The 12,610-nt window shown below is 50.3% G+C and overlaps 1 protein-coding gene across 1 annotated transcript; it reads left to right on the top strand.

The window, feature by feature from the left end:
* Nucleotides 1-2,071: 2,071 nt before the first annotated feature.
* NEUROG1 (neurogenin 1) lies at nucleotides 2,072-2,611 on the top strand. The gene has a single exon (XM_068409640.1). It carries the CDS (start codon nucleotides 2,072-2,074, stop codon nucleotides 2,609-2,611), a length of 540 nt encoding a protein of 179 aa, XP_068265741.1.
* The last annotated feature ends 9,999 nt before the right edge of the window (nucleotides 2,612-12,610 follow it).

Genomic DNA, 12,610 nt, shown 5'->3' with positions numbered 1-12,610 from the left:
CCGATGTCCGCCTGCCCACCGAGGCCTCTAATTGTGCCGTCACTTAAGGACATAAGTAACTCAGTGAAGTGGAACTACTTAGCGCAGAAAGTCATTTACGTATGCACGGGCCCTAAAAACATCAGCCTGATTGTAGGTCGGGTGATTGAGAGAGCTCTGTCCCTCCTGCAGCACAGCCAGGCCCCATCGCCAAGCCTTACGTGGTTATAGTGTGCAACCAAGGTCTGCAGCCATATAAAGATGTTAAAAAGAGCTGATCCTGCAAGCTCGGCCACTGGAAAACTATTTCTAGTTTGAGACTCGTTAATATTCATCACCCAGGGCTTTCTGGATTGCTCACTTCTGTGCGTGATCTTTTTGGCACAAAGGTTGGTTGTGGCAGTTTGCTGATGTCGGGGATCATCTCAAAGTGAGGAGGGTGGGAAGCAGCAGGAATAACTCTGATAGCAAACTCCTCTCTCAGGTTCAAGTAAAGAATGGTTGCTATGAACTTAAAATCTTTATCTCTAAAGACAACCACTTACGCTGTCAATTTTCCCTGTTTATCAAACATATAGGTGAAAATCACAGGAGGGGGAATGAATCTACATTTAATGCAAGGGGAAAGCAAGTAAATAAATATGAGTTTAGGCACAGAAGTCTAAAAATGGCTGTTGATGGACAGTGAAACTGAAAACCTTCCAGAGAGGCAAGTACCTGAGTGCTGACAATGGGGCTTCCTTACAGCACCAAGCGCGGGATGCACAAAGCCAGATGTCAGAATTAAGGAACTTTTTAGCCGCTTGCAAAACTGTGGCTTCCCAAAGCGTCAGACAGCGATACCTGGGCGCTTAATGGGGATTAGCAGCGAGAACTTTACAATAAAAACTGCACAGTTCTTGGTTTCTATCCAGAGACAAAAAGATATATATATACTTTCACAACCACTGAAGTTTATAAGATAAGCGTAATTTGGAGTTTTTAACTTTCCGAGCACCTGCAAAACCCTTCTGAATACGCAGCACACAAGAGCCAAAGCGCGTGTAGATATTCTCTGAAACGCAGGAGGGAAAAGACCCGCTTTGAGCTAAAGTTTTATCATTTCAGAGCATTTTCACTTTGACGGGCACGTGTAGAAAAACTGCAAGGTGCAAAGCAAACCTGAAGAAATCCTCCAGCCGTCTCTGGCTGGGGAAAAAAAAAAAACACGGCTCATCTTCTGGCAGTCCAGCCTAACCGCTTCCTTCCACATCCCGGCTCGCAGCCGTTCAAACTCACGCCGGAGCCCCTCCGGCCGCGGCGGCCCGGTGACCCCTCCGAGCACCCACCCTCGCTGCCCCGCTTTGTCCGGCCGCCTCCCTCCCTCCCTCCCCCGCCGCTCCCCGCACATGGGGGGACAAAAGCGCGGTGGGGAACGGGGAGGGGGGGAGCCGGCCCCCCCCTCCGCCCCCTCCCCCGGGGGCGCGGCAGATGCGCGGCTGCCCGCGGTAATTGCGGGCACGCTCCGGAGGGCGCGGCGCACGGGGCCGACCTGCCGCCTCGGCGCGGCCCCGCGGGGCGGCCACGGGGCCATTGTCCGCCCGCCGCTATAAGTACGGGCGGCGGCGGCGTCGTGTGCCAAAGCCGCGGCTCACACGAGCGGATCGCAGCCCGCAGCACTTCAAAGACAAGCGCGGTCGCGTGTCCCCCCCGCCCCGCCTCTCCCCGCCTTTTTTTTTTTTTTCTTTTTTTTTTTTCCCGTTTCCCCACCGGCGGAGGGCTCCCGGCGCTGCAGGCCGCCCTGCCTCCCCCTCCAGCGGCAACCTTGGCTTTTTTTCCCCCCCTCTCTATATTTTTATACCGTTACTGCTTAAACTGCATCCCCGGGAGTGCCTTTCCATGTGAGTACGGGGGGCGCCGGCACCTGCGCGCCGCAGTGCCGCCGTGCCAAGCACTCCCCACCTCCATCCCTCCCTCGTAGTTATATATATATTATTTTTTTCCTCTCCCCCCCCGACCCCTTCCCCGGCCGCTTCGCACCTTCCCCCTCCGCTGCCCCCCTCCCCTGCCCGGGCCGCGCACTGACGGCTCCTCGGTGTTCTCTCCCCGCAGGATGCCCGCCGAGGCGGCCAGCAGCGGCGGCGGTGCGGAACCGCCCGGCGCTCCGCGGGAGCGGCGGAGGAGGCGCGGCCGTGCGCGGGCGCGCACCGAAGCGCTGCTGCACACGCTGAAGCGCAGCCGGAGGGTGAAGGCCAACGACCGGGAGCGGAACCGCATGCACCACCTCAACGCCGCCCTGGACGAGCTCCGCAGCGTCCTGCCCACCTTCCCCGACGACACCAAGCTCACCAAGATCGAGACCCTGCGCTTCGCCTACAACTACATCTGGGCCCTCTCCGAGACCCTCCGCCTGGCCGAGCAGTGCCTCCCGCCGCCCCCCGCCTTCCGCGGGGCCGCCGCGCCCCCCAGCCCCGGCAGCGACGCCGGTTCCTGGCTGTCCAGCGCCTCCCCGTCCGCCCCCTCGCTCTGCGCCTCAGCCTCCGGCCCCAGCAGCCCCGCCACCTCCGAGGACTGCCCTTACGCGCCCGCCGACAGCCTGCGCAGCTTCCGCGGGCTGCCCGCCGCCGCGCCCCCGGGCGCGCCCTGCCGCTGAGGCGGCACCGCTCCGCGCCCGGCTCTGCCCTCCCGCGGGCCGGGGGCGCGGGGGTGGGGGGGTGGCTCCTCCCGTTGCACTTTCCAGCTCCCCCCCTCCCTTCTCCCCAGCCCCTTCCCCCCGACCCCCGCCTCGCCTCCCGTACGGCACCGAAAACCGGGAAGAAAAGCGACAGATTTGCTGCCGCAGACGAGGTGAAAAGTCAATTTTACAATTTGTAGCTCTCCAGCGAAGAAAAACGAGCATGAAAATTTGGTTTGAACGCCCTGACAATGCCATGAAAAGGCTTAGGGGGCCGATGCTGCCCGGGGCGCAGCACGGGGCTCAGCGCATCCCTCCTGCCCTGCGCCCGGGGCGGCTCAGCCCCTCCCGGGGGACCCCCAGCACCGGCCCCGATGGGACCCTGCGCCCGGCGGACAAGGGGAGCGGCTCATGCATTATAGATGGTGACCCCCAGCGCGGCGGTCCTGCTTCAGAGCAGGAGCAGACACGGGGTATTCAGCGCCTGGGCCAGAGAGGGGTTTAATTTATTCAAGATGTTCATTCATATGAAAATTGTATTTTTGTACATAAAGAGCTTTATTCTATTATTATGCCTCTTATCAAAGTGGGTTTTGGTTTGTTTTTTTAAAAAGAAATTGTACTTTACCCTGTAAATAAAATTTTTAACGTTTTTACTGAATTTCAGCAGTGCCTCTGGAGTTTTGTTTCTTCAGCTCAAGGTTTTTGGCTCCTCAGAAGGAGCCTGGGGTGGAAGGGGAGCGTTCGCCCCAAGGCGACAGTCAGCACGGGCCAAGCCGTCGTTTCTCACACCACACTGGCCACAGACACGTGCGGCTACCTGCAAACATCAGCGGGCCCCCGAGTCTCACAGAGAAGGGATTAGGCACCCGTTCAGGCTAGGCAGGCAGAGAGCAGCAGCAGAGCGGTGCCTCCAGCAATGCTGGTGTTCAGGGCTGTCCTCGCCATGGTTCGGAAGGGGAGCTGGAAGGTGGGGGGGGATTTGGGGCAAGGAGAGGGGGCTGCACCCCTGAACCAGGTATGGAGCTCACAGCTTTGCCTAAACCTGCAGTGTGGGGAAAACCTGGCTGGCATGAGCTGTCCCTTTCCCCCGAGGCACACGGTGGGATGGAGGCTCTCCCTGCTCACTCCCATGCAGGGCGAGGGGCTTGCCACCAGCGCTGGCACAGCTATGGCTCTCAGCGAGAGATTGGGGGTGTCAAGAGGGACCCTCGCCTCCATGACATCTGCTCCACTGTTGGGAAACCCCAACCTTTCCTTTCTTCTGCATTTGTGGGTGATACAAGAGCCCTCTGGCCCCCCAAATCCTACCTTGCTGAAGGGCTTCTACTCTTTATGTCTCCATCCTCCCCCTCCTCAGCAGTGCTCAACACTCCCATGTCGCACTAGGCACGCAGACACCCTTAAAAGCAACAGTTTTATCCTCTTTGCCCTGTTTTATGGGGGGACTGAGGCAGCTCAGCCATATCTCTCCAGCTGTCTCCAAAACACTGGTGAATCAGAGCTGTATGGGCAGTTAACGGGGTGTTTGTGGGGAAAGGAGGTGGATGCTTGGATATATGGTGTTGTACAAGCCCAAATAAGTCAGCTCCTACACATCTCAGATGGGACAGCCCAGAGTTAGTGGGATGAATTGACTTTCATTTATCTATGCCTCAGTTTCCCATCTGTAAAACAGGGGTACCACCATCCCCTGATATGATCAGTGAATTTAATGATTTCATTAAGCAGAGCTTGCAGAGCACTGGAATGCTCAGGACTGCTGTGAAAGCCCAAGAAGAAATTCAGTCTTCAGGACATGATCACACACTGTGCAGGGAAAAAGGCACTGAAAGCATTGCACAAAACACTGAGAAGCCGTTCGTCACAGAGGCAAAATTTCTGCCTGAAAATCAACCCTCCTACGTAATGAAGAAGGTGGGTATCAAGATTATATTATTAAAAACATAAGAGGGGATCATATAATTGCCACAAAAATTAGGAGAGGAGCTGCATTAGGTTTGCACAGACACCTCAGTGTCAGCATTTCCTCCCTTTTGAGTGCCTGAGTCCCCAATCTTTGTATTTTTTTAACATAGTTTTCATATGTTTGTCTATACACACACACATATCCAGCTCTGTTTCTCAGTAAGTATAAATGCTGAAAAGGAAATATTATTGCTTGGAAATCCTAATAGCAGCATAATACTTATATTAATTAAAGGCGCCAGCAACCAGTATGGGCCAGTTCCTTAATGATGTCCTGTTAAATAAAAGCGATTTGTGAAATCTAATTCTGGCAGTAACAGGTCTTGATCTGTGACGCAGTGAAGCTTTGCTTGCACCTGCCCTTGAAAGCCAGGAGGTTTTGTATGGAGTAGCCTCCAGGGGCTGAAATTTAGTACAGTCCGTGGAGACGGAAGGTCATCTAAAGTCACTGGGTCCCAAGACACTGGACTTCAATCTCAAAGAAAAAAAAAAAAAAACTCCACAAAACTTCAAAATATCCTCTATTCTTTTGTGTTTTCTTAGCTGCGAGCAGAGATCTGTGGACATTATGCAGTATATAAAGACCATACATCTACCAGGACTCAGTGTATGATGTTAATGTTCCTAACAGGCAATGAAAGCTGCGAACTGCGGGAGGATACAATTAGATTCATACATTAACATGAGTCAGAGAACAGTTTTTCCCCCGAGCAGTGATAGGTTCAGACATAGTTGAACAAATCTGCCGCCGGGACAGATGGAATGCCTATATTCAGAGGCTGCAGGACCAACCTGTGCCCCCATTTACAACAACGGCGTTTGTATTTATTTTTATCAAAAGAATAGTTTGGTGACTTGACAGGGAGCTGGAACAGGCTTCCCCCATGGCAAACAGGCGGCTTTTTTTAATTGCACTAAAATCATCTCCTTGCATAAGTAGGACAGGAAAAAAAAATAGGTGAATTAAATGCTAGGGCTGATGAAATCCTTGGTAAATTCTTTGGAAATATCAGATAGTTACAAGTAAAAAATTTCCATGAACAGACACCAAGCTCAGTCCCACTGAAACCAGTGGCAACACCCTTAGTAACTTCAGAAATAACTGAAATAATAGCTTGTATTTGAGTCTTGGCACCACATTACATATATGTAGGTGCCTTTTTTCATGTATCTGCTGGTAGGTGTTGGTAATCCTTTATCTTTGCTGGATCCAACCAACCACCTCCGGGGCATGCAAGCATTAGGGACCCTCTGCCAGGAGGTTCTGCAAGTCCTTAAGTCTCCCTTAATTCCCCTTTAGGGAGGAGAGAAAGTCCGAGATGGCCCCATAGACAGGGCATCCCTGCTAGCTGGGAAACGTGCTTCCAGAACAGACTTTCTCAAAACACAACTGAGATTATCCCACTTTCTCTCTGCTGAGATTTACTGTGGGGAAACAGTCCACTACCAGCTGTAGTTTCTGTGTATTTTCTGTGATTTCGATGCCATGTGGTGCCCTACTTACTGTCGTCCCTGCTGGGGCGAGGCTCAAACAATGCTTAGGGTTTGGTTATTAACAAGAGCATCCTCAGAAGGACTTTCATTATTGGGTGTCAATCTGTTGTAGATTTTGATTTTACTCTATACATGATCTGTAAAATACAGCCTTTGCTACTACCTGTGAGCACATGAAACTTAATACTATAATTATAGATCTCTGGGGCTCAAATGCTCCATTAAGACTGATTTGTATAGTAGGTAGAGATTATCAGAACAGAAGCAGGTGAGAATTTTCAGGAGTTTTTTTATTGGTGGCACATGCAATTGAAAGCAATCATCTGGAGGATGGGAGCTGCTAAGGACCAAGCAGATTTACCCACCGTACTGTACTTGAGCACTGCAGAATGGAGATGCCAAAATACTGCATAAAATACTTTCAGCTGATACTTTGCTGAACTTCTATAGTCTTCAAGGGACATTACAGAAGAATTTGTTAATCTAGATTAACAAATGAACTGACTTCTTAAAACCAGTTCTATGCCTAATAGCCCAGTAATAGTGTCCATGACCAACTACTCCCTTTCCTCTCTTCCTCCTCAACCAAAAGGAATAGTGGTCAATATAAAAAAATACTTCACATATCACAGATGTCGTAGAGCCATGGTGAAGTAACAGATCCTTTTACAAGGCCTGTGGGACCCAGCCCCGTTATTAACCACCAGGGCAGTGAGGAGTGTAAGGCTGAGCTGAGGGGGTGAAATAGCTGTGTCCCCTGGAAATAGGGGTTTCCTCCCCACTGCCTCTCTGCTGGGGTTACTGTCCCCTCGGGAGGGATGGCAAACGGTTCACATGAGGCATTGCTGGTGCCAGATCAAGTCTCTGCACGCCGAGCAATGCTCCTCTATTATCATCACCATCATTATTATTATTCAGTTGTCAGTCTTCCAGTTTAAGATCCACTAGACGAGAGTGAATAGGCTCTTCCCGAAGGATAATGCTCTTCTCTGTCAGCTTTGAAAAGCTGATGGCACAGCACTCAGTTGTCATTCAGGTCTCCCACTTCTGCCTCTATTTGACCGTCTCTAGCAGCATCTGTTAGTACCTCCCATCCTGCTGTTCAAAAATCTTATGAAACTCTGATGGTTCAAAAAGGAAAAAAAATCATATTAGAGAGGGTGGGACAGAGATGCCACCCTTCTCCGTGCCATGTGCACAGCGTCACGGATGCAAGAAATGGTTCTCACTTGGCTCCTACCCCATTTGTTTGACTCGTGGACTGTCAGTAGGACTTTGGCAAGGGTCAGTAGGACGGAGCTCACAGCATACTTCTGCACTGAGTAAAAACTTGCTGAAGCAAGACTTTTAGAGAAGAGATTAGCTTTATTCTTCGAGTAATAGTGAGTAAGGGTCCACAGACACTGTCTTGCATGCCCTGTGCCAATGGAATTGTCTCCATCAAGTTCAGAAAGTGCGTTTTCTAATGCTGGAAAGAAAATGCTTAGTGTCTCACTAACATCCCTGCTCTGATCTCATTCATTATCTGCACTGTTCAGCCCCCTGCTCCTTCACTTTCCACCCAGGAGATTCGTTGTGCTTCAGGGAAAGCCCCAGCCCGTGTCAGTGCACAGCCTCCTTTCCACTCTTGCTTCATGCCTGCGAGATGTTCTCAGTTACGAATTGAAGCGTGGGAGGGGACCGATGCCTCTATTTCCCAAACAGGGATTTGGCAAAGTCCTCAGGACTTCACTGTCTCTTTCTTGGATTATTACATTCTGCACATTCCAGGATAATCTTTTTTTTTTAACCTGAAGATTTCACAAAATTGCCTTCTAGGAAAGCATTTAAAGCTGTCTAATGGCTGTCCAAGGCGATTACAGACCATAATGGTTTGTTGCACAAATAATGGATTAAGTTCCATCTGTAGGAGTTAATTGGGCTTATTTCTACAAACAAACAACTTGTTCTGCTCCTCTCTGTATGGCAGACGTCAGCAATCTTTATAAATCATACCCAGGAGTATCTCTGGCAGGACTGTAGCCCAGTACAAACCTGGCAGATCACCGTGCTTCTCCAGCTTGCAGGTTTCCATTGAGATAAGAAGCCTGAAGAAACACAACATTTGCAAATACGAAAGATTCAAATACAAAATCCCGTACCTACGATGGTGTTAGTCCACTTTTGAAGGTGGCAGGAGAGGGGACATAGAGCCCAAGGGACACCATGGGCTCAGTAGTTTGTCCCTGTCCCTACCGTGGGGATCAAGAGCTTAAGGGGTCCTTGATGAACACTTCAGTTTAGAGAAATGAGGCCAGACAGAGAAGGCAAACGTTAAAAAGCAAAGGGAGGAGGATGAAATTCCCAGCGTGGTCATATTCATGTTGGTTTCCCCATGTTGACCTTCAGGATAATGTGCTGAAAAGAGAGTCTAAAAGGCCACGTCAGAAAGAATGAAAATCACTAGTGGCAGGTAAAAGTTGAACAAACTGCACTAAACAGTCCTTTCCCACCTGAATTTCTCCTTGAAAATATTCCCTTTTGAGCAAGCAAATATCCTCCTTGGTGGGGCTCCTCTCCTCGTGGCAGAATGGCACATGGCCTTAGGATGTAGATCTTAACATGGATCAGAAACAGCATCTCTTCTTCCCCTGTGATTTTCCAATTTGGTCTCTGGGATTCATGGGAAAGAGGCAATATTTACAGATTATTTTGCCCAGAACCTAGAAAAGCTGGTGACCTTACCAGTAAAGACCAGTAACTGCATGCAGCTGAGTCAATCCCTCCCTCCAAAGCCTAAGTAACTTGATTTACTTCTTTATTTTTTTTACTTGGCTATTCCTAGATGTAAATGCACAAGTGGTTTCTCTAGTTCACTGGTAGGAGTACTCAAACCCAAGGGATTTAACTCCCGAGATAAAAGAATATGGCATTTTTTTTTCCTTCCCATTTGAGTACCATCTCTCCTGCAGCAAGTCTTTTGTGATGTGAAAGGAAAACCTTTCCTGTCACAACATCAGTAATGGATATTGCTCTCTCAATTACCCGTTGCTTCACCAGGAGAGCAACTGATGCGCATCGTGTTTATCCAGCTCACTGAAGTGCTTTCATTATCTAAGAAAAGAGGTTAATTAGTATTTAATCAATCTTTTCACAGGGTACAGTTTCCTCCTCTCCTATTTGCAATCCAAAAAGATGTCAGCTTCCAAAGCCATAATGCCCTCTTGATAAATCAAGTGGCAGCTAATGAGGTCTGTGGTCCCAGGGAAGGAGGGTCCGGGCTACCTGACCCGCGGTGGCTGTCACCAGTGCGGCTGTCACCTGCACCGCTCGCCGAGGAGGCACTTGTCGGGATGCCGGGAGATGCCCGGAGCCAGACGGGATGCAGGGCAGGGAATTGTCAGCTGGGGGAACGTAGTGGTGGCTGTGCACACCCCAGACTGGGGTGAGAGTGTGCGCGTGTGTCCAGTGCATGCTTCGCGCTAACTAAGCTCGGAGGAGCCACGAAATAAACCTCGCAGAAACTCTACCCTCCGGAAAGAAACAGATGGGATTTCTTCCTTTCTTTTTTTTTTTAAAGTGTTTTAAAGATAACTCGGGAGCCATCCTTGCACCTGTATGGGGCTGAACTTCACAGGTGAGTAAGAGACGCTAATGATGCTCGGCGCCAAAAGTTATGGATAATAAAAGCATTAGCCCGTTTCAAAGAAACATATGTAGAAGGATGGAGTTTCCTTCATTAGGCAGGAGGCGAGTTTTTGTTCTTCCCTGAAAAATGCCAGGAGCAAAACCGAACCTCTCTCTCTCCCCGTTTCCACTACATTAGTCCTGCTGGCTGCAGCTCCGCACTGCTGTACCAACGCTAAACTGTGGCTGCACAAACACCCGTCACAGCAAAGGAAACTTCATTTTGGCCATGCTCAGAGAGGATCTGGGGTGAGATACTGGTCCAGGACAGCTGTTCCAGCCACCCACCTTCCCATGTTAAAAAGGGCCCAGCAGCACTCATAATAATATTTTTTCTGAGATATTTAAGCAGAGAAAGTGGCCCGTGCATCCATATGCTCAACCCCTTTTGGCTACTGGGCTATTCTCTTGGTAGCCGCTGCTGCTGACAATGAGGGGCTGAGCCACATGCCCTGTGGTAGCCACGCTCTGGATTTCTTTCCCTGACTTTGGGAAATTCATTGTCTTTAGCCTCGTCTGTAGGTTCAAAGTCCGCTTTCACTCCGCGGGGCGCCCTTTCTGGGTTCATAAAGCTACGTTCAGAAATCTTTGGGCAGCCCCAAAGCTGACAAAAGTGTCATTAAATAATGCTGCCAATGAATGAAGCTACCAAAGAAGACATAGTCCAGTTTGCATCTCAGTTACAAGAAGAAAGTGCAATGACAGGGTGAGTAATTGGCTAATTGTCTCTACGAGCTCTATTTTAACAGTGCAGTCGTGCGATCGCACCATCTGGGGGGAGCTCGGGGAGGGAGCCCCAGCGCACACAAAGCCAGCGCGCGGTTCCCGACACGCAGGCCAGGCAACTGCCTCCTTCCCAGGCGGGCAGTGGGAGCAGCAGCCCCCCAGGTCCCCCCAGATACGGGCTGAGAGGGATCTGGTGGGGCGTTTGGCCAAGCAACTGCTGCATTTTGGGGAGCGCGCGCTGAAGCCCACCTGAGTTGCCCAACGAAGTAACCCAATGGTGAATGGCGATATTGCGTGGCTGCTAATGAGCACAATTAAACTCGATGTCGGATGGGTGGTAGGTGCAACGAGCGGGCAGCCCTGGGCCAGGCCTGCACGAGGTGGCCGGGGCGCTGCTGGCTGTGGTCCGGGAGCTCAGCGCACGGGTGTGCTTTCTGGGCCGTTCAGAAATGATGGCATTTCCCCCTCCTCGTCTTGAAAAAGCTGAATTACTGCCTTTGAGTCCCCATCTATTTTCCTCCAAAGTTACCATGAAGCAAAAAAAAGTATAAATCACACTTTTAAGTGGGCCTGGCACTCGGCTCACAAGAAGAAGAGAAAAAAAAAAGAGGTAATGCCATAATGTAAAATAGTTAAAAGCTTATTAGAGCCGTTCAGGGCAGTATGATTTCCACTTTGTTTCAGAACACCCCAAGCCCATCCTTTCATGCTATTGTGAAGGCAGCAATTCAAATCTCCCTTTGTCAGTATGAATGGCCCCTCTTAAAGCTCTTTTATGCCAACATATTCCCTACAGGCATATGCCCTTTAGCTCTATTACTGATTTACCCAAGTATTCAGCCCATACCTTCTGCTTTTCTTTTTCACTTACTGAAGTTCCACATGACACGAGCTGCAGCCCCTGCTTTGCTGCCTGCCCCACACCCGGCCCCAGCCGGGATGCTGCTCTCTCCGCCACTATCTATCTCACCAGGAAAAGCCACACACAAAAAAAATAACAGAGGAGACTTTTCAAATGATTGATTTTTCTCCCCCCCGTCCACTCTTCTATCTATTCCCCCCCTCCTTTCCATCCCTACATTTGTTAGCACAAACAAATGAGCGAGGGTATATCCCCCCCCACCAGCCATAGGGGAAAAAGAGCCTTGCAGGCTTTGAGGGGGGAAAAATGCGAGTGTAAAAAACGCAAGTGGGCCTATTACCTCTACTTACCCTAATTAGACTTGCTTTGAAGGGCTATTCAGAGAGTTTGAAAGGCTGTCCTCTCCCTGCATCTCATTGTGCAATGTTTGCGGAGACATTTGCATCTGTTTGTGCTTCTGAAAATAGCAATGGATGCTTTCAAGAGAGCGAAGCCACCTCCAAGCCCCTCCGCCCCAAGCCAAGAGCCGCAGCAGTCGAGGTATGTGCGGCCGGCGCTGGGCTGGGGGGACACCCCGGTTTCAAGGGGTTCAGGGTTCGCCGCCGCTCCCTATTTAAACAATTCCCTTTAACAATGCAATTTTTAGGCATAAAATCTGCTAACTCGATTAAATCCAGATGACACAGGACACAGAAATGGAGGGGGGGGGGTAAAAAAATCAACGCTAAAGTAAAATGGTAGGCACCCTAACAGGATAGAAAGTGTGAAATCCATGCAGAGCTAGAGAGAATAGCGGGGAGAGCAGCCCCGGCTTTCATACGCATATGGCCTTGACCATTTGACTCTGGTCCCATTGAGGTGATCAGCTGGAGACGTGAAGGGGCATCTCTGGCAACACACCCAGTCCCGCTCGCTCCTTGAAGAAAGCCCACGAAAGAAAGCTGCGTAAAGGTGATTGATAGTAAACATTTTGTAATTTGGAGGGATTAAAACTCTCGCAGGATGATCTCGATCAGGTTCTCAAGGCATTGCCAGAATGCAATCACATTAGAATGGCGGCTGCTGGATGGCTGCTGGCAAAGCCACAATATCCGCCAAAGAAAGGGGGTGTGAATGGGACAAAAGGGTTAATTTGAATACGTGCTGAAAAGGCTGGAGGTGGACAAGGAGCTCGGCAAGGACTTCATCAGGAGCCATGGGCAGAAGGAGACGGTTTTGCAAATACAGAGGGCGAGCCGAGAGGATGTTTGTAAAGCACACTT

This window comes from Nyctibius grandis, chromosome 10 (genome assembly GCF_013368605.1).
Source record: "Nyctibius grandis isolate bNycGra1 chromosome 10, bNycGra1.pri, whole genome shotgun sequence".
In the NCBI taxonomy this organism is placed as follows: domain Eukaryota; kingdom Metazoa; phylum Chordata; class Aves; order Nyctibiiformes; family Nyctibiidae; genus Nyctibius; species Nyctibius grandis.
Note: the sequence above shows the minus strand (reverse complement) of the source record. Positions and strands in the feature narration are given on the sequence as shown.